The sequence below is a fragment of the Telmatherina bonti genome, assembly GCF_933228915.1.
Source record: "Telmatherina bonti genome assembly, chromosome: 14".
Lineage (NCBI taxonomy): Eukaryota > Metazoa > Chordata > Actinopteri > Atheriniformes > Telmatherinidae > Telmatherina > Telmatherina bonti.
This window is the reverse complement of record NC_136612.1, coordinates 16,903,825-16,926,728: the sequence shown is the minus strand read 5'-3', so window position 1 is coordinate 16,926,728 and position 22,904 is coordinate 16,903,825. Positions and strand designations below refer to the sequence as shown.

The 22,904-nt window shown below is 40.6% G+C and overlaps 1 protein-coding gene across 1 annotated transcript in view; it reads right to left on the bottom strand.

Moving 5' to 3' along the window:
• The window catches only part of LOC306765545 (protein shisa-8), a gene marked incomplete at both ends in the record, with an annotated part of 115,729 nt that extends 99,519 nt beyond the window's left edge, over positions 1-16,210 (bottom strand). Inside the window, one exon of the mRNA XM_079253028.1 lies at positions 15,645-16,210. Coding sequence (XP_079109154.1) covers positions 15,645-16,210 — 566 coding nt within the window. The remainder of the gene's footprint in view (positions 1-15,644) is intronic.
• Positions 16,211-22,904: the final 6,694 nt, after the last annotated feature.

Genomic DNA, 22,904 nt, shown 5'->3' with positions numbered 1-22,904 from the left:
TGAGGATGTTTTCACTTTTTCTGATGAGAGTTTAATGTTAAGGAATCAATTTAGCGTCATGGCTCTTTGATATATTGCTCCTGACACGCTTTCATAATGTAAATGACTAATTTTTTTTATTATTATATTGTGATCAATCAGCTTTTTTTGTCACAACTATAGGTGCATTTCCATTAGAATTGTGCAAAAACTAAATATTGCGATAAAAAACTGCTAATGGAAACACCTAGATTAAAGAAAAAAAAAGTCTCAAATATTACAAATAGTCTTTTACACTTTCATGAGGTGTTTTTTTCACATGTTTTGATATAGAAATATATTGCAAAAGTGTAATGGAAACACTTTTTCCAAGATACACCAAGATGGTGTGGTTTGGAACAAACATAGTGAATTTCAGAGTTTTAGAAAAGAAAATGAGGGAGAAACGCTTCAAAAATCCATTGCAGCATGTAGAAAACCCCAAAATAATCATACGTGCCTACTTTGCACAAATGGCACTTTTGGTCAAATCTTTAGGCGAATGCACTAAACACTGTTCAATGGAAAACACCTGAAAATCGCAATTGTTGTTTGTCAAAACTTACAAATATTACTTTTTATGCAAAAAAATGTAATGAATATTCCTGTTCATAATTGGTGGTTTGTAGGGCAGCTGATAATTCTTTACTTGGGGTGGGCCAAACTAACCAATATGTGGGTATTATGTAAATATATTACAAGGTGTTGTAGAGACATAACAGCTGGGGCTGTCTTCACTACCTTGAGTCTGGATTTCAAAAAAGAAAAACAATCAAACACAATAAAAGACTGTGGAAAACCACTAAAGTGTCATTAATCATATAAGATGAACGCTGCACCTTATTTCTCTGTTATTTGGTACCAGTAGATGCATATTTGACCATTTATGTAAAAAATGTAGCATGAAAAAAGCCGGGACGGTTGGGAGAACAAGCAGCAAGATGGAGACGCTCATAATGGGTAAAGGAGAGAGAGACTACGAAAGACCAGCAGGGCACAAGGACAAGCATAGCAATATGAAAGGCAAACAGGACTGAACAAGTTGGTGGTAAGGGATGAAAGTGATGAGCAAAGTCATGATGCGAATTCCTTCCTGCCCCTCCTGGATTCCCCTCATCCACAATCTTCTTTTGTTTGATCTCTCTCCCTGCACGATGCTGAAGCTGCACAATGGATGGGATGGGTAATTAGTATTTGCACAATAAAGGAGAAGAATGGGAATAGATGGGATGATCGGAGTGGACGATGAAATCTGAACGGCACAGGGGACGGGTCTCTTTCTGCTGTTTGATCTGTGTGAAGTGTTTCCTGTATGACATTTGAAGAGCGGCGAGGTGATTGTAGTGCTTTGAAAGGCAGAAAAAGGCATTTATTTAAAAAAAAGGACAGGAGACTAAAGCAAGACATGCAACTCATGACAGTTAATGGTGCCTTTTAAGGTAGAAGAAAGCTAAGAAAAAAAGCATTTTCTGCTATCGACATACATTTTAAGAGGTAACTGTGCATGAGATGTGCTTTCCCAGATGTCCTTCATTAGCATCAGTGCTGTCATGATCAGCAGATACAATGATGGGAGAGCAGTGATAAAAAGACTTACATGATTATTATGGAGAGCAATTAGCGAGGTATGACAGCGAGACAGTTTCAGAATAATGATCTTTCAAAAGGTCTGTCACACCAGCTTTTTAATTGAACCTTTTCACCTTTTATTTTCTAGAGTGACAATGTAGCTGGAGCAATTTTTTCTTTTCACCTAAAAATGAAGGATTTACTATTAAATGTACTTATAGCTTTGATGTATTGCATGTCTTCATATTTGGGACAGTAATAAATAAAAGTTTATATATCTATATATTTGTTGAAAATAAGATATGTTCATCTAAATCTGCTATGCCAAACAGCTGAACTGGTTGTTGAATAGTTAAAAACTTTAACATACAAATTTGCTTTTAGGGAGAGACACCAGCAGTCTGCAGGGTGGTGACCTTTAATGGAACATGGAGGGTCTATATGGCTTGTTAGCTGTGGAACACCACCTACTTTTACCTGGTAAAAGTATAGCTGTTCCAATAAAAGTCTTGATGAGGAAGAAATAAAAGAGAAGTAAAGTGACTTCATAATGAATGTGATTTAGACATCAAACTTGGTTAACAGCCTGGTACCAAACAGGATCGGAAAACAGAAGCATCTGGAGTTTTTAGGATATTTCAAATTAATATTAAATAATATGAGTTAAATTAACTTTAACCTGAGTGTCTTCTGATAACTGCATTTTTCTGGAGACAAAAGCTAGAAAACAAAAATATACAAATTATCATTGAAGCATTTTAAAAGATTAACAAGGAGAAAATCAGTTGTATAAAGAAAGAGTTTAACAGAGAGCTCATGACACTGCGTATATATTACTATTGAAGTAATTTAAGTTGACTGATTTGTCTGTTTGATTCGTGCTATGTTGCCTGATCCACATAAGTATAATAAATCTGAACCTGCATTTTTGATGGACAGAATGGAAAACACTCCCAACAGCCATAAAACCCACTGATTCCTCCACTTTTTTGAGCCTTTTGTCTCTACATTGACCTGCTGCACCCTGCTTGCTCCAAACTAGTTTTATGATTCTCTCTTTTTATTAGAATGACCGAGCTTTTTACTGGGACTGAACTGGAATGAACTGGTTTGTGTCTTATTCAACTTAATACACAAACCCTCAGATAGATAGATAGATAGATAGATAGATAGATAGATAGATAGATAGATAGATAGATAGATAGATAGATAGATAGGTGGATGGATAGAGAGATAGATAGATAGATAGATAGATAGATAGATAGATAGGTGGATGGATAGAGAGATAGATAGATAGAGAAAGAGAGATAGAAAGAGAGATAATGCGAGCCACTGTGCGCTTCAGCAAACAGCTACATGTAAGCAGTTGATTTTCTGTCAGGGCGACTTGGAACCAGCGTCAGTCTAAACTTGGACGAGGCCATTAGCAGGATCACTGGAGTGAAAATTGAGTCCATGTCGGATGGCATGTTCCCAAAGTCCATGTAGATTGTATACAGGCACACAGATCCACAAACTTGCTCTCAAAGAAGCTCACAAACACACAGTAAACAGAGTTTACTTACTCCCAAGGAGTTAGCAAAGTAACAATGGTGCCTCCCACAGAGGCACTCCTACAGAGCCTCCAAATTACAAAGTTAAAAATGACAGAGATCGTTGTTAACAGCCCACAGCCAAGCTCAAAAATAAACCTCTCATTATGCTGCTACCACACCTCATTTAACTGTGTTATGTCTCTTTCTGAAACATAAAGCAGAGTGCCCTATTCAAGTGACTTATCTTAAGCCAAACATGCTTTAAATATGTGGTCATTTGGGCAAGCTCATCAGAACTGGAATGTGATTTAGAGGAGAAGTAAAGCAATGAAAAGGTGTGTGTGTGTCTATTTGTGTGGAAAAGGGGCGGGGGGAGGGGCAGGGGTCAAAACACAAGGTTAAGACAAGTGCATAAAGGGATGTTGAAAGTATCTCAATACATGAAAGGAAATGTATCACGTATCTGGATTGGATCCTTACTAGGATATAAATAGGGCTAAATTTCACGTTGTGTCTGTGTCATTATTCTTCAAAGAAAAACTAAGCTACAATACAGAATCAGTGTGCCCCTCCCCCACCATCTGTCCCCCAGGACAGATGTAAACTGTTACGGCTTTGATAAGAATTAAAAGGTTATAAAGCAGCAGGTACAGTGAATAAAATTATCTTTTATTACATCTACAACAGTGGAAGCTTTATCCGTCTGCAGCATTCAGGTATGTGTTAACGTCATGCCAAGGTGGAAAGACATCAGCAATGATATTAAAGAAGCAACTGTTGCTGCCATCAGCCATTTATTCTTCCAGTCAGCAGTTATAAATTGTCTTTTTTCTTATATGCAGTATTTATAGACATGAACAACACTGAACTGATCAATTCAAAACAAATCTTGTAAACATCCGCCAAATGCTGCCCAGTTGAAAATGTTTCAAATATTAGCTCATAAAAAGGTAGCCGACACCCTCTATTGAACCAAAGAACTGTCACAAGGCAATTAATCTGTTGCCCATCAGTCAGTTTTTACGCCAGTTCAAGCGGTAACTTGAGGCAAGATTATATCTAAAATGTATCTGTCCCTATCTGATCTGCAAATAAGCCAAATATGACTATCTGAGAATAAAACTGCTAGCCAAAACATTTGCTCGATTTTGTTGTGTCAGAGCCAGAGCAAAATGTGCTCTATGTGCTAGTATGAGCAAGTTTAAACACATGCTGCAGGGGCAATAAAATGTAATTTATGTCCAAATCTACATTTGTAAGGTGGTGCAAAGCTGTGTTATAAATCTCAGAGGAGGCACACCCAATAGAAAAGGAGTGGTTTCTCGTGGCTCCCTCCATACCTAAAGACTAGCTTCTGTCAACTGCCAAGCCAAGCTGAACAAATACAGTCAACGTGTTCCACGACAGCAATAAATATGAGTAAAATAAAACAGTAAAGCATCAAGTAAATTAGTAAAAATGACCAAAAGCAGTAGTTGCATGATGAAATCCACCCAACTAGGTTTAAAAGCCAGTGAGAAGATATTGGTTCTATGTGAAGTTTTCTAAGAAGTGAGTCCGAATTGCTTAAAAGGCTCCATCTACATAAAAAGGCTCATATGAACAATGCACCATTTCGCTTGGATTAAGGAACAGCGAAAGGAGTAACTGATTCAAACCTCAGTGTCATGAATAGAAAATGAAATTGAGGAACGAGACATTCCAATACATCCAATGGCAACTCTGTCAAGTTGTTGGTCTTGCAGCGGGGGATGTTCTGCACATAGATGAGCATGCAATCGTCTATTTCATGGTGAGTGTTTCACTTCAGTTGCATCTGTCATGTAGAGCAGGGTTCCCCAAATCCTGGTCCTCAAGGACCGGTGTCCTGCAGGTTTTCCAAGTGTCCCGCTGCAACACACCTGATTCAAATCAATGTGTATTTAGCAGACATGTGCAGAGCTTGTCTGAGTCTGAGTCAGGTGTGTTCCAGCAGGAACACTTGGAATACCTGCAGGACACTGGTCCTTGAGGACCAGGGTTGGGGACCCCTGATGTAGAGTCACCAGTAACACTGTTATGGTCCTGAGTCAGTTGGTCTGCAGGGCTTCCTGAAAATGGAGAGACTCCGGAGTCCACAGGTGATAGGCTGCCATCACTCGGCTCCACCTGTACCACCTTGGCTCGGGATTGGTGGACATCGGTGCACGCTCCTTCCACATTGGCCACAGATGATGACACCTGCCTATTTAAGGACAATCAGCACCGTCATTCAGGGCAGCTGTGTCTGATGGTGACACAGTTTGCCACCTCTGGCTTGGCGTCGACGGCCATAGAGTAGCAGATTTGCTGAGATTGGTTTTTGGCTTTTCTTTTGTTGTTTGCTATCTTTATCTGAGTTTTGTTTGGTCTGTGGTTAAAAAATAAAAACACCCATTGTACCTTTCCACCCATTGTACCTACTATAGATTCATAGAAAACCACCAGATGATGTGGTGGCGATCCACTGCAGCAACAGCTGAGGAACTTTGGGGCTCTGCAGCAATCCGTCTCACTGAGATGTACTGCACTGAGGTGTGGTGTGGAGTTACAATCATAGCACAACTGATTCAGCTGCCACCATGTAAATAATTCACCCCAGGTGTCTATGTACACAGAAAAGCAAATGCAAGGGAAAAAAAACAGCTTTGTTAAGGTGGATTTATTCATCAAACGCTAAAGTTCGGCATTTACCTTTTTAAAATACATAAAACCTTCAGAAGAATCAGGAGTTATCTAGCACAGCTGGGACAAACAATGCACAAAGCTAAATAAACCTTTCATTTGCCTGTGCCTTCCAAGAAGTCAAATGAATGGGGGAAAAAAAGGCCTTTAGGCTGGTGCGTACAGTCGGTTAGCAGATGTGTGTTTTAATTGCTTATGGAGAATTCTTTGGCCTTGTGGAGTTTTAAAAGCAGTTTTAGCATCAACATGAAAGTAAAGCTGGTAATGAATTGTGATGGGGCAAAGAAAATAAAGGTTTGTTAAAATATTCAACATCCTAAAGCCTTTACATAAAGCTAAAGAAGCTGATAAAATGCATAAACAATAATTCACCATTGATTTGAGTGTTTGTGGGCTTTAAGAGGGCCAGATAATATTAAAGCTAATGCAGCATCAAAGGATTCATTTGCATTCTGATCACGCAACGAGAAAAAAGCCGCTTTAACAGATTTTAATTGCTGACGTTTCATCGAACACAAGACAAAAATATCGACAATAGAGATGAAAACATTGGAATTGAAATTGATGAATACTAGTATGATAATATTGATACTTTAATGTACAGCTTGAAGTTGTCAGAATCTTCATGAATAAGAAGGATTAAATGATTTTAGTGGATTTGGTCTACAGCTGTGACAGGTCACTTCTTGGCCAAAATCAGCGTCTCTTGCAGAGACAATTCTAAATTCAGGTGTTTAAGTTAGCATCCGCAATACCTTTGTTTCTGGGTGATAAAATTTTAAATTTAGGACTTGAAAACAGTCCCAAACGTCATAAATAAGGAACACGTGCTGTTTTTTAGGTGGACTTGGTTCACATTGACAAGATGTGCCAACCCCCTCCCCCAAAAAACGCCTCTCACCAAGATAATGCCAAATTCAGATTTTTATGTTGTGGAGTAATAACTTTGTATGTGTTAAAAATCAAAGCATTCATTTAACAGATTAATCTCTTAAGCCTTTCACTTTGAAAGCCCAATTTAAATTGGTTGAACTAAAGGTATGGATGAGGTGATAGATGGATGGATTTAAAAAGTTCTCTGATTGGTTCAGAGGGAGTATTTCATGTTTCTACGTTGGGAGGAAGAGACTCTGTTGGGATTCTTTTGAAGGTTGTCAGTAAACATGTTTACAAGAATACAAAAATCCTGATAGTGATTCAAATGATCCAAGTAAACATACCAGATTCAGATTCAGTCACACAAATTCAGATCAAAGTTCAAAGCTGATGGAGACGGATGGCTTGTTCCGATCAGCGTGCATGTAAACACGTCACCTGGAGGCTGTCCTTACTGCTAACACCTGTTGTCTCATTGTAACATAATCCCGTTCTGTACATTATGGCTTGTGGTTCCCTGTTAACTGAGATTTTAACCCCTCTTAGACCTGACCCATGAAGAAATGGTAAGAAAAGTCCTATTATTTTTTTCTTTTTTTATATGAGGTTGTTTTTTTCCCTTTAACAAAATGTTAAAAAAGATAATAATTTTTTTTTTTTTTTATTATCATGTGATATATAATTCTTATACTTTAATTATAGATTTCCGTTACTTTTTCCACTGCTTATGATGTGCACATCATGATCAGAATAAGGCTTGAGGGAACAGCACAGGTCTGATTGGAACTGTAATTGGACAGTATTTTTCACATTTAAAAAGAGCTATTGATCCAAGCTCACTTAGGATGCCCTCTCCTCAGTCACATCAGATGTCTTTGTTCTAAACACACTAGTTCACATCGTCATAAAGACACTTCAAAGTCCAGCCTGATGAAAAAGAATCACTACAAAATGTTCGGTTTACGTTATAAGTATGGCAGAAAAAGCTGAGCTGTGTGAGCGTTTTCATCTGTCTGGATTTTAAACAGCTGTCAGAGGTGCTGATGAAAAGCCCCAGTGCAGCTTACAATAAAGGAAATAGAAAACGGTGCTGATGAAACAGGATACAAAAAAGAATGGCTGGTGGAAAAAGTTGTTTTGTTCCCTTGTGGGTCACACAATCGCCTCTGCCCTTGAATGCTTAGCTCATTAGTGAAATAATTGATGGTAAGTGCTACAAAGCTATTTACAGGAAATGAAAGTTACTAAAGATGTTATGTGAATGAATGTGTGTCACTTTGTGTGTGTGTGTGTGTGTGTGTGTGTGTGTGTGTGTGTGTGTGTGTGTGTGTGCTGTACTGGTATCAATCACATTCATTCATTCATTCATTATCTGAACCACTTAGTCCGATTAAGGGTTGCAGGGGAGCTGGAGTCTATCCCAGCAGTCTATGGGCAAGAGACAGAGTACACCCTGGACAGGTTGCCAGTCAGGGTATCTATCACATGTTATTTTTACATGTTCTGTTATGTATGAAGTGGTTACTTTATTCACTGATAACATCAACTCCCCCATTGAGATTGAGACTGGAGAAGCTTGGCCGACATAACATCAAGGGCAAGAAAGAAGCACCATGGAAGAGGAGGTTAGAGACCAAGATCAAGGCAACTCGAAGGGAAGTTAGTCAACTGTCAGAACTCCAGAAGGGCACAATGAAAAGGATGATGAGGGTGCCAGAGAGGTACAGCCAGAGACACAGAAAGGCATTAACAGATGAACCAGAGGAGCCAAACACCAGCTGCTGGTTGACAGAACAGTCGTCCAAGACTGTAAAACCAGACAGACAAAGCTGTGCTGGTAGGGCATAGCTTTGCCCCTATCACCTGTTGGGATAATAAGCTGGCCAAAGGAGGAACCTCACATCACGGACGTCAAAACACAGAAGCTGCTCACCATGCATGGAGGGTTCCACCCCAAGTCCAGTGTGCAGAGACTATACACTAAGCGCAAAGAAGGGGGCCGGGTACTAGTGAGCATCAAGGCCACTATCCAAGATGAAAGATCCAAGCTCCATGAAGGCATCAGGAAGAAGGTACCAAGGGATGAAGCAATGTCTGAGACAAGGGGGTCTAGAAGAACACGAGATGGAAGAACCATCATGGGAGGAAAAGCCCTTGCATGGGATTTACCATCGGCACATTACCAAAGTAGCCGATATAAACAAGTCCCATCAATGGCTGGAGAAGTCTGGACTGAAGAACAGCACAGCGGCACTAATCATGGCAGCATAGGAGCAGGTCGTGAGCACCAGAGTGATTGAGGCCCAGATCTACCATACCAGGCAGGATCCCAAGTGCAGAATATGCAAAGGAGCCCCTGAAACAATCCAGCACCTCACAGCAGGGTGCAAGATACTGGCAGGCAAAGAATACATGGAGCGTCATAACCAAGTAGCTGGCATAGTGTACAGGAACATCTGTGCAGAATATGGACTGGAGACCCCTAAGTCCTAGTGGGAAACTCCTCCCAAGGTGGTGGAGAGTGAGAGGGCTAAGGTCCTCTGAGACTTCCAGATCCAGACAGATAAAATGGTGGTGGCCAACCAACCGGACATAGTGATCATGGATAAGCAGCACAGGAAAGCCGTAGTGATCGATGTATCCATCCCCAATGATGGAAATAACAGGAAAAAGGAGCATTAGAAACTGGAGAAGTACCAAGGCCTCAAGGAAGAACTGGAGAAGGCCTGGAGGGTGAAAGCAACCGTAGTACCCATAGTGATCGAAGCACTGGGGGTTGTGTCTCCGACACTGGAGAAGTGGCTCCAACAAATACCTGGTGAAACATCAGACATCTCTGTCCAGAAAAGCGCAGTCCTATGAACAGCTAAGATACTGCGTAGGACCCTCAAGCTCTCAGGCCTCTGGTAGAGAACCCGGGCTTGAGAGATGAACAGCCACCTGCCCTGTGCCTTGGGGAGATGGGAGGGGTGGGTGAGAGAGGAGTTCTTTTTTATACATACAATTATATTTTATTCAAGTTACTGCACATCATTAAACTTCTGTAATTTGGGCCACAAAAAAAAATCTAGGTCAAATGTTTTATTGTTCTAATTTTTGTCCTTCAAACTGGTGTTTTTGGGGGCAAAAGGATGCTGATTTTTTTAAACTGGGTCCCTGAGGGAATGAATCTGAACATGGCAGAATTTTAGTAGTGATGTTATACCAAAGCCTTGCTTGGTGTTGATGTGTCTGTAAAGAGCACTGAGATGACATTATTGTGAAGTGGCACTATACAAATAAAGATGAATTCAATTGAATTGAAAGTGTTGTGAGCACTATTTCAGTCTGATTCTCGAGGCGTTGTTACGTATGTGTGTCTAGCTGCTTGTGGGAGTTTTGATAGGCTCAACTTGTCAATCTGTCAATGTTTTAAAAGGGGTTTCAGTTTTTAGTTTAGTTTTGGAGAATATTGATGATAGCAATGAAATCATAACCCCACCACTGCCAGAAGCTTTTAAAATGAGTGAAAATCTGCAACAACAACAACAAAAAAAAGTATATCAGTTTGAACATTTATTATCTTGTATTTGTGTTATATCCAGATTAATACGAGTAAAATATTGATTGCCAAATCATTATATTTTGTTTTTATTTATGATTTACACAATGTCCCAACATCACTGGAAGGATAGGAAATCTTTTTTAACTGTTGTGTATGTGAGTTGATGCATTCTCAGTGCTTGTTGTAAAAAATTCCAATAGTTATGCCACTTTTTGGTTTTGTGGGGTCATGCAGACACTTTTAATGATGGGCCTACAATTCTTCCTGAAATTGCTTGATTGATTTTGTTATCCATAAATGAAGTGATCTATTTTCTTTTGAATCTGTTGAGTTACAGCTAATATCTTCAGAATCATATTTGAAGAGGTTTTAAGGGAAATAGCTTTTTCTTGATATTAGAGAAAATAGTTTTTTTTAAATTGTATTATATAACATATTGTTGGGGCCAGATATTGAATTATTAAACTGGAATTTGTCCTCATAAACTTAAAGTATACTTGAGCGATCAATTGCCCCACCACTTACTGTGTTGTGGCACCGTTACTGCTTGTTGTATTTTCTGCTATATGTTTCAGAAACTTCTACGTTTTGTCGAATACCTACATTTTTTTAAAGGCATGTTTTTCCACATTGCTGTCAGAGATAGTGTTGTTGGTATCATTTTTGTATTTTTTCCAATGTTGTTGTGTTTGCCACCTCAAAGAAATTTGGCCATAATTGTAGGAGTATTCCAAAAGAAACCTGTTACGTTTCTGAAGTAAATTTGTAACCATTCAGAATGATCTTAGCATAACTTCCGCTAAGATCCTGAAACATTTTTGCAGTATTAGAGTTACAAATGCATAATCATGTAAATTATTCCTCACTTTTCTGCACAACAGGACCAGTGTTAGCCAGTTTACGAGACACTGGTTGAATGCAACAGCTATAATATCACTGATACTATGGAATAGTTCTGCAATTGTATTGTATTTATCATGTATAGATGCATTATAAATAAAGTGACAGCAATTTTTAGCTTGGTTGTCAGATTGCCATCCTTGTTCACACACTGAGTTATTATGTTGTTGAAATGTTAGTCAAACTGGTTTCTACATATTTGTTGGCCTCGCCAAAGCAGGCTGTAACCTTTAAGCTTTGTTTTGGTAATAATACCAGATCTGCTTCGCTGTACAAGCCTTGCATTACCAATGTCCTGCTTCTTTTGTCCCCTATACCTTTAATAATAATAATAATAATAATAATAATAAAAAAAAAAAAACAATAATCAATATATAAGAAAAAAGGGAAAAAAACACACTTTGTCTTCCTTATGAATTCCTCGAGCTGAATCATGTATCAAAGGATTTAACGTTCAGTTTTGCTGCGGTATCCACAAAAGAGATGCCTCATCTCACAGTCTGAGGCGAAACAAAAATACTAACAGTCGCTTTGGAGGTGAGAAGCAATGGAATGGAGGGGACACAGAGATGGATGAGGAGGGGGTGGGAGTGTGTGCGCACGTGTGTGTGCATGCACAAATTCGCACGTGTGCTTTGCACGATAAATCACTGCACCGCTGCCTGTTGTGATTGCCTGACCTAAGGTTTTAGCGCATTACCACCTTTACAGCTGTGTGGTGAGATTTATTTGTTTGGTGCACAAACACACACATGCATTTAAACACACAATTGCAGGCACTTGTGCAGCCAAACTCACACTCTTTCTCTGCTAACAACCGGGTGAAGGTGTGCCTCTGTAAGATGCATTGAGGTCAGGAATGAATTTTTCAATATGTATCGATGTCATAAAGAGTTTCAGCTGGACCCATCTCTTCTCCACTGACACTAAGTGTGTTTTGCAGGCGCAGGAAAACGGCCCACTATTTGATCATGACTTCACATAATTGGGTCTCCAACCAAAAGCACATAAAAGTTGTCTCACAGTGACTTTTATTGAACGTTGAGGGAATGCTTACAGGCATTTTTTTTTAACACAAAAAAGCTAACTCATGCACTGTAAAAACTGTTTTTTTTGGTTCATGGCAGTGTGCTTTTGTAATATAAAACCCTTATGAATCTGTAGGATCTCTTGTGAACCGGCTGTTTTCATTGCTGCATAATTCAGATGACAAACACCCGGACAACTAATAATTATTATCCCAGCATTATTAGATAGATTTTCGTGCAAAAGCCTGACCATGTCATCCACATGTCTGAGTGACAAGTCATCCGAATTACAACAGCTTAGCCTCGAACTCATTGGAAGCACTGACTATCTTGACTGATTTTCTCCCTTTGTCCCTTTATCCCTCACTTCTTCACGCTCCAGCAGACTCAGATCGGTACAGTGGTTAGCCTATGTGCCATTGTCTCTCTCTCTCTCTCTCTTTCTCGCTCACACACTCGCAGCTACTCTTTGGCAGAGATGAGGTAAACAGCTGTGGTTGGCAACTGGGTTGTAAAATGAGCTTGTCCCTAGTGTCACTTAATTTCATCCCTCATCTCGTTGTTTCTTTATTTGTATATGTAGCCCTCATTTATTCTTTCTGACTTTCTTTGTGGTTTTCATTCAGTTTGTGACACTTTTTCATCATATAAGTTAAAAGAAAACCATCCGTAGAAACAATGTCATGCACATTTGTTGCATTATTGCTTTTGTTACAGTCCCTGTACACATGGATGAATTCACCCCCTGGACATAGGTTGGTGAAATGTCCCCTACAACATCAAAAAGTAACAGATTTGTTTAAAATGCAACCTTGTGGTGTCAATATGAAGCCACAACATTAACAATGTATTTATCAGTTTCTAACCCTGCAAAGCATGTGTCATGCCTAAAGACACACTACAGAAATTTTGCCATTTTTCACGACACACCCCCTTTCCACGGCTAATACGGCATCCATCTAGCATCTTGCATTCTACCTGACCAGCTCTCTCCAGCCAGTAAAAGGCAACCATACGATGACTAATGTTTTATCTCTTTCACTCTTTTTGCTTTTCTTCACTGAATCAGCGACGTTGTGTGTTCAAAACAGACAGGAACTTATTTTACTGCGAAACGACCCGGATGTGAAAGTTGTATAGTGCGGTTTCTCAGCCTCGAGATGCTGCTGGTAGCTCTAGTAATGCACAGGATAGTCATCGAATAGGACAAAAAGTTTAAAGGTATAAAAGTTACATAATGCATCTTTAAGCTCAAACAACAACTGAAGACTGAAACCTGAAAAGCTTCAAACATGGCTGGATCTCTGTACTCTGGCAGACAGTTAATGGCTTTAACCCTTTTTTTTTTTTTTTTTTTTTTTTTTTTTTACACCTTCCTGTCATCATATGAGCTTGTTTTAACGTATTGATGCTCAGTGTCACTTTTGTGACAATATAATGTAATTCAAATATAGACTTGTTCAAATTTAGAAAATGGAAACGTATGGATTAACATTTTTTTCTTTTTTCTTCTTTCAAAATCTTGCAGTTTAACCTTTTTTTCCACATGTAAGAGAGCTTCATATGCAAATAAGCTAAACCCAGGCATGTTAAGATTTGGCTGGGAAGTTGTTTGATATCGGCTCTTTGTCTGACTATTTGTGTTTCTCTCTCTATCTCTCTCTATAACTGTATTCAAATTTGCAATATTTAAGACTCAAAGACTCAAAATATTATTTATCATGCTGAAATTAGGACAAAAATAATAAAGTTTGAAGTTTTTCTGCAATATTCAGATAAATGCTGCCTGAAAGAAGGCTGATTCTGGTACAGTTCATCAATTGAAATTTACATTTAAAATTGTACAAAGTCACTGATAAATAAAAAGAAAAGAAAAATAAATCACATCTGTATCAGCTGTTACATCAATAGCCTCTCACCTCACTGTACTGACTCACTGCACTGCACTGAATAACAACCAGGAAGGTCAACGTTAAGTGAGTGGATTTTCAGGGTCATGCTTTAGCACCTCTCAGCAGCACAGATGTTCTGACATCTGGTCCGACTTTGGGACAAAGACTTCCTGCGTGTGCGTTGAACAACCAGCTCGTCCTGCAAAACACCACTCTAAGAAGCTTTTAAATTTGAGTTGTAATATTTACATATTCACATGCGTTACAAAAAGAGACACAGTTCACTTTAACAGTAAGGATGCTTACTGCTAACTCTTCCTCTTGAAAGGATTTTAAAGGGGCCTCCATGCTCCAGCTCTTAGCACCTAAAAGACTGGCAGACAGTGTCTATCAGACACAAGCAAACACACACCCTTACTTTTTGTAATAGCCATTGGCGGCTTTCCAGTCAGATCTACTCAATATCCCAGCCTTCCAAAAACACCCTCACTCTTCTCATTGTTCTCTGAGGCTACGCATTTCCACAGTCATAGTTGTGTCATAGCAATCAATCAGCTGTCAATTTAAAGCTGCTACACCAATACACATAAAACACAGACTGAACACTACTCACCTCCCCAAACTTCTCCACTACTACTTCACATCCAACCTTTGAAATCTCCACTCTGCATCTTCCTTTCACCTGGTGTGTTTATTGCTACTAGATGGCTGCAAACACTTCACAGCCATTACCGACCGCAATCCACTTCTTTCATTCATTACCTAACCAGTGGCACGCTAACACAATCACATTCCATACAACTCTTTTTCTGTCGTCTGTGTGCCTGTTGATGTTGCACAAATATATTACACAATGCTGTGGCTATCTGACAGTCAGGGCTTACATCATAGTTCATAAATATCAATTAGTAAAAAGCAGTTGGTGCCTTGCTAAAAGAAAGCTCAGAGTAATACAAGGGGTCGCTTGTTATGCCACAAAGTTAAATTGTTATCTCATTTATTCTTTTCCGCTTGCAGTTTCTTATTTATCTACTGCACTTCCAACAGCAAATGGTTCTGGTTAGGAATTATAAAAAAAGGTTTATTTATTACAAAGTATTTGCTTAGGCAGTTAAAATAAATCTACATGATTATGGCTAACATAGTTTTCAACACATAGATTGCAATCCCTGTTATGTATATATTGTAATATAACAAAAACAAAAGTTTTTAAAAGGTCTATCTTAAAAATTGTGCTTTAATCATCCATCCATCCATCGACCCATCCATGCATCCGTCCATCCATCCATCCACCTATCCATGCATCCACCCATCCATCCATCCATCCATCCATCCACCTATCCATGCATCCACCCATCCATCCATCCATCCATCCATCCATCGACCCATCCATGCATCCACCCATCCATCCATCCATCCATCCATCCATCGACCCATCCATGCATCCGTCCATCCATCCACCCATCCATCCATCCATCCATCCATCCATCGACCCATCCATGCATCCGTCTATCCATCCATCCATCCATCCATGCATCCATCCATCCATCCATCCATCCATCCAGTCTCCAGCTCTTACCTGGAGTTAGTCATATCTGTTTGTCCTCCCTGACTCTTCTCCAGCCCGAGCTTTGTGAAAATCCCCACCAGCACCATGATGGCCACCACTCCACAGATAATATACACGATCATGTGGGTTCGATCTCGGTCTGGTTCCTCGTGGACTTCTGTGACGGGTGCTGCCGGTCGCCCAGTGTTCGCCCACACAGGTGTGTCATAGTTGGAACAGGAAGTCTGGTCCAGACTGTGGACTTTAAACTGGCAGCAGAAGCGGTAGAAGCAGGAACCACAGCAGAACATGTAGATACCTGCGTTGCAGTTGAAGGGTGGGTCCCACTGGCCCATGACGTCATAGTAACCCCAACAGCGGTTCCCGCCAGATCCATCTGTTTGCTCATTTGTCTCTGGTGTGGGCGCTGGCAGAGACGCCTCTGGTAACACAGAAGGTTCTGTTGTCTGGTTGCTAGTAGCAACCTGCGCCAAAGCCTGACCTGATGGTCGAGGGTTTAGTCCACTCAAGGAAGTCCAACCCAGGAAAATGGCCAATGAAAAGTTCAGCAAGAATGGATACGCAGAAGAGGCCATCTTGGTCTTTCTCCAATTTCTTGCAAGTTCTTTGTTCTGATGAAAAACTCCTAACAAAAGTCCCAAAAGCTACTCCAACTAAGAAAACAACAAAGAGATGGGAAGTTGTTACTGGAAAGTGTCACCGAACAAACCTTTGAATCTTAATATAGCAGAAAATAGCAAGATGTTTTCCTGTATTTATAGTTCCCACATAAAAGTTCTGTGTTACTAAGTTTTTAATGCACCAAGTTTAACAATAGCAGAGAGAAAGAAAGAAAAGAAATATATATATATATATATATATATATATATGTCTTGCAATTCAACATGCTTCCAACACGACAGAAACATACATGCACAGACACACACGTCTAGCAGTTAACAGTATGTGTGTTTGAGTGTCATAACAAACTCCAAAAGTTCAGGAAATATCACCTTTTACAAAGCCATCGGTCATCAGAAGACAGCACAGGCAGTTCTAGGCAAATCCAAATCCTGGGGAAGGGCAGGGGAGTGGGGGGTGGGGAGGACTCCAGTTTAGGAGGAACTGTTACCTATGAATGAACTTGCTTCTGGCATTTCCAGCAACCAGCTCACCCAATGAGCTGATGAATAATCTGTAAAAAGTGGGAACTCTGAGTTCCCGATGGCGCTAGCGTGAACTTGCAGACAGTAAAGGCTCCCCCATGGAAGATCTTTCAATCCCAATATAAACCCATATTCCTGAGGAGGTAACAAGTCAACGGTGGAGTCAAATCAGTTTTAAAGTCCAGAGAAAAACACGTACAAAAACTGTATCACGCTCCGCTTTGTCCTCTACTTCTTCTCAGATCTTAACTTGCATCTATCATCCTGCTACCTTCAATGTCACTGCTGAACGCAAGCTTTTTTAATTTTGCTGTGGGCATCTTTGCTGCTGACACTGTGGTCGATTTCGATGAACGTCTCTCCCACTCTGAGAAATATAGCTTCAGTCTTTCAGCCACTGATGTCTTTATAAGTGATATTACATGGTCAGCTGCACCGACAGCTCCTTCCTATTCTCAGCCCAGGACCCAACAGGTAAGATCAGCTGTTAAATATCTTTGGGACGTGACTCCAGGCTCTCGTCAAGCTGAACTCCTGTGGTGATTACAGTCCAAAAGTGTCCCTCTTGCACCTGAGGCTTGTTCTCTCTCACACATCCACACACATACACTCACAAACACACATTCCCAAAGAGCTCAAACTCCCTGAAAACAGCACTGTGTTTCAGTCTGTAGCTTCTAAGAGACACACACACACAAGTCCAATTGCTTTTGGTGCTCAGCATGCACAGGGCTCCTGTTGCTTTTGCTCCCTTTTGCGCTCCCATGAAACCCCTCCTCTCCTTGGATCCAAAGATCTCTGACAGACCTGGGACACCAGCTGGATTCTCTTGTTTTTAAGCCCGCTCAGCTCTGCACTGGAAAAGCTCAGGCAGAGGGAAGAAAGAAGAGAACGAGAGAGGGAAGGGCTGTTGTTGTGACACTGACTCTATGAGCTAAATGTCTTAGATCTCATCCATCCAACGCTCAAAAGATGCTCTGAAGCAGATAGATGTGCTTGGAATTTTTTTTTTCTCTTGCTTTTCGCAGAATGGAACAAGTTAATTGTTTTATTTCTCCTTTTGTCATTTGTTCATGGCTCTGATCTCCGTCTCAATCCTTCCTTTTCTTTGATGTTTTTGCCTCTTTTTTTTTTTTTTTTTTTTTGCCTTCCCACAACTTACCTCACCGTTTTTTCTTTTCTCAGGCTCAGTTTTGCCGTTGCTGAGGAAATATCAGCATGGGGGTCAGGGAGCCTGTGGACTGCCCTCTGCACTTTCAGCAGTGCACTTACACAAGCCTCGCTGGAATACCACCAGCCCAGCCCTCACGGACGACACAGAGACAAGTGGAGATGCGACAGCCAAACGGCAGAGTGACACCGAGGGTTGGAGAAAAAAAAATGTAAAAAAAAAAAAATCAAAATCCTGTTTTCAAAAGAAGCTCCTTTGTAATAACAGGACTGCGTGCAACAGAAGCTCTCTTAACAATGTTGGATGAACTATTCAGTTGCCAGTTTTACAGATTTTCCATTTGCATCATTTTCCCCCCCCCCCACTGGAGAAAAAAAAAAAAAAAAAAGAAAGGAAAAAAAATGGAGGAAAACAACCTCAGAGCAATAATATGCAACAGTTTTTGAACAAATGCTGCATATTATCTCCCAGTTTTTGATGCATTCTGCTGTCAATTCAGTCCTTGTCCGGATGCAGCTTCTTTGAAAACAGGCATAATTTGATATATATGTATAGGAATTTTATATATATATCATATGTATGTGTTTTCACTGGTGCTCTGCTTGTGGGATGCTCCAAACAAAAGTATGAAGCGCTTGGAGAAGCTGTAAAATTCTCTCTTTATTCCATCCTTCTCTCTTTTGTTGATGCTTCTTCGTCAGTGTGTATTCCCATATTTCCCGACCGCTTCCGTCTGCCCAGTGCGTCTGTGTCCCGTCCGCTGCGGATGCTCGTGCTGCTGCCGCCACCGCTGTTCTCTGGCAGGACTGGCTGACAATATCTCATGCACTCACTCCCGTTCTCTCCCTCCTCCCTTTCCCAAGTCACTCCTCCCTCTCCCGCTCACTCCTCCCCTTCCTCTTGGTGTCTTTCTCATGCACACACAAACACGCTCGCATCTTTTGTGCTCAAATGAGCACAGCTCTGGCTTGCTGACTCTCCCTTGCCCCCCCTCCTTCTCTCTCACTCATTATATGTCACAGACACTAGTCTTTTGCTACTTCTGTCCTGCTTTTATGTTTGGTTGCAGATCTTCGAGCCCACTCCTTGTCCTTCTTTTAAGATCTCACCACTGTTTATTCTCTGTGTTTCCAGTCTGTTCAGGCTGCTTTTGGCTTCCCTCATTAATTTGGCAGAGACTTTCCCACTGCAACATGCCCATCAGTTTGACCACTAACAGCGTTTGTGCTGACTGAGCAGCAGGTTGTAATGTGCAGGCATGCATGTCCATGTGTGATGCATTGGGGGGGGGGGGGGGGGGTTGCGTTGAGCCTCAGAGTAATTACTGCGCTAATACCTCTGCACATCCTCGCCTTTGTGAGAGCATGTCTGGAGCATGTGTGGTACTGCAGTCTATTAGGTTTTATTTGGGGAGGGATGAGGGGAGAAAGAGAGGGAAGGAGGGAAGCTGGAGCGAGATAAACATAAAGGACAGAGACAGGAAGCGAGGGAAAAGAGGGGAGGAGAGTAGAGGACAGCGTCTGCCAAAGACGAAGAAGAAAGAGAGAGAAGGTGCTTGACGGAGAGAAGCGGGGGGGGGAGCAAAAAGGAGAGGGAGATGTCGCAGGAAAGGGAGGGGGATTAAGAAACATGGGGATAGCTGGTGGAATAGGAGTTGACAGAGGGATAGTAGGAGGTGGTGAGGGAAGGATGTAGATAGGGAAGGAGTGCAGACAGGTAGGGAAAATCCATCTCAAGGTGCATAAAGCTAAAGAAGAAGTTGAGAATATAATTGGGCCATATAAAATACCCAGGATAAACATTAATAATCATGCATTTTAGATAAAATGCAGATCTAAATGTTAACTTATGGCTATACCCTCCAAACAGGGAAGATTTCATCCAGTTTTTCTCCTACAGCCTAAAAGCACCTTGTCAGTCTCTCTCTCGCCACAGACTCGTTGAGCTCCATCTTTTTTTTGTGTGTTTCTTTCCTTAAAAGCCCCTCAACCCATCCCCGCTTGCTGTTTGCACTCTATCCAACCCCCTCAGCCTTAATGCCCTCAAATTCTTTGACAAAGTGCATCAAGAGTTATGGCAAGGATACACACACTTGCTGTAGTTAACATGCACGATCGTGACTTCACAGTAGAGCGACTGTATGTGAGCTAATCTTCCTCCTCTCTGCTGGGTCTGTGCTGAAGTGTCCTCAGCATGTTGTCTTTAAATAAAAGCAGACGGCTTGTTTAAATGAAGAAAACACAATAACGAGTGAGGGATGATTTGATGGATATGTCTTTTTGTGAACTGAAACATGGATGAAGAGGGTGTTGCCTGAAAGCCAAGTGAGAAAAGAGGGTTGGGCGATATGAAGAGGTTGAGAGATGCTCCTGCAGGATACATGGAGGGCGGTCAACACAACTCAATCTATCTTAAGTCTTTTCATACAGCTGGTCTGATAGCACACATTCTCCAGAGCTGCCAGTTTCTGATCAGCGGATGGCACCGCGGTTACCCTCCTCTTGCCTGCAGTACACAGTATCTCTACTTTTATGTGATTGTAGATGACAGTTATGATCCTCTCTTTGGATTCATATTTTTACAGGCAGTGCCGTGTGTGCTTCCAGAATATGCTGGTATTAAACTAAATCCATACATCATTTTATGTTCGCTTGTTGTGTTATAAAGCCCAGAGACCATTCCACTTCCATGCTGAGCATTTGGAGAGGCCTCTTCATCAACCTTATCCTTCTATCAGGGTTATTCATCAGTCCCAAAGTCAAGATTAGTGCTGTTTGTTTTTAATGTCTGAGTCTCCCTTTCTCTCACCCAAAGTGGGAAACGCGAGAAAGCACTTCTATTAGTTTTTGCGGGATGTTGAACTGGACCTTATTCAGACATGTAAAGTTTCTTCAAGCAGAGCACAGATAAGGTCATTTTACTGGATGATTTCAGTTCAAGCAGATGTTGAAAATGAATTCAGCTTTATCCATTTCTATACCTGCTCATTCCAGTACAGCAGCTATCTGGTGTAAATGGGGTGCATCCTGGAAAGTTTGTGGAAATGACTAAAATACTGCCTTTAATTGCATTTAAGACTCAGCTGGTTTTTTCTAAAAAGTACCCAGCCATGCTCACTCTGTTGACTTTGCTCTGATATATGACACCAAAAGTGACCAAGCAACAGCATTTTGTCATAGACATGCTTGTCTGATCATTTCTTAAATTTTCAGGGTCCATTAATGTCTGAGAACAAATTCTGCTGTTACAAAATAAGGAATCAGTTTTGTTATTATTTCCCTCAATGGCATGCTAATATAAGAGAGGGCAGTCGCATGAGCTTAACAGGCCAATCATCTTCTTGACAGAGCAATAGTTTCAACGAGAACGACCTCAGACGATGTTGTCCTTGTATAAGAGGGTAATCAGCCCAGTGAGGATCGCTCCTTGGTTTAGCTCAAAGCTACTGGCTTAGAAACAGACTTCAAGAGGAAAATTGCACTCATCTAAATTAGAAGGACTTCGCTCAGTCTGGAAAGTATGTATGAAAAGCGCTTTGCAAAGGGAACAAACTATATCTGTTCATTATTGTTAAAGGAGAACAAGAACAACTCTGGGTTTCTTTTCACAGACTAACAATGTGGCTGTTAGCTCCGTTTAGACATGTAACCCTTTAGCCTGCTAAAAGTCCGCCAGCTGAAGGATGTGGAAAACAGATTATAAGAAAACTGTAAAAAACATTTTGTTTGCTTCATTTTTATCAGAGGCGGCTTTTGCAGAGATAATGCTTACATAAGGACCTATGATGTGAAAAAGTCTTAAATATACAGCTACATCATTAATTAATACTTTTGTTGTTGTTGTTTTGTCATTTGTACCATTTTTACTTATTCTACACCACTAACGTATACTTATATTTACACAACTTAACAAAACTCATCCCTTAATTCCTTACTATCAATTCCAAAAGTATTCAGATGGACGTTTTAGCTGCATAGATGTGCTCATTTTGCTTTTGGCAATGTTCCAAGCAGGTGCCTGAAAAACAGGCACAGGGCCCAAAGGGGCCACGAGTTTCTCCACAAAGAAAATAACTTATATGAAGAGACTCTATGACATTCTTCCCAGTAGTGACGATGTCTCATCAAGTACAGCAGCTTTAGAGGCGTCTCTTGAACCTGATTTCTGTCTGGACTGTTTCCAGTTAGCTCTCTTGTGTCTTTGACCCCCATTTGAACCAGACTGCTCAAGGAAGTTTTTCCTTTAATTAATCCAACTGCATGGGATCAAATCAATATGTCTTTATTCAGACAAAATCTTCTGCAGGCTTTCAAGGCAGCTGTAAGCAAATCGTGTCTAAAAAACAAAATACATTTGATCCAGGACCAATATCCAATCTCTCTTTTGTTGAAATTCTTGAGAAGGATACTTTCAACTCAACTACGTGCCCATTTGCAAAGAGATAAAACTGTTTGAAGAGCTTCAGTCGGGGTTCAGCACTGGTGAAAGTTACAAATGATCTCCTTGTGCCCTCAGGTAACAGTTGTCCTGTTGGATCTCAGCGCTGCGTTCAGTAACATCCATCCCAGCATTTTGTTAGAGGTTTTAATGCATTATTGGGATTAAAAACTAAACCACACGAGGACGGTTTAAGTCATATTTATCTGACTGATTCTATTTTAAACATGTAAATGCTGAGGGTTTGGTTTGGTTGGCAGTGTCACCAAAATTAAGACAATCTAAAACCAAAAAAATGAAGCAATTGACTTGTCACATTGGTTTTGTAAGGCTAGTCTTTTGCCAGTACAAGTCTACACTCATCAAATCTGGATGAATTATAGCCCTAATAATTTGCCCTCAAACAAGCTGTCTTTTTTAGTGACCACTCAGCAGGCATAAAGCCCACAAGTGTAAAATAATGAAGTCTGAGTTTGAGGGGCTCGCAGTGCTTCTAATCAGTACAAATGATTGTTT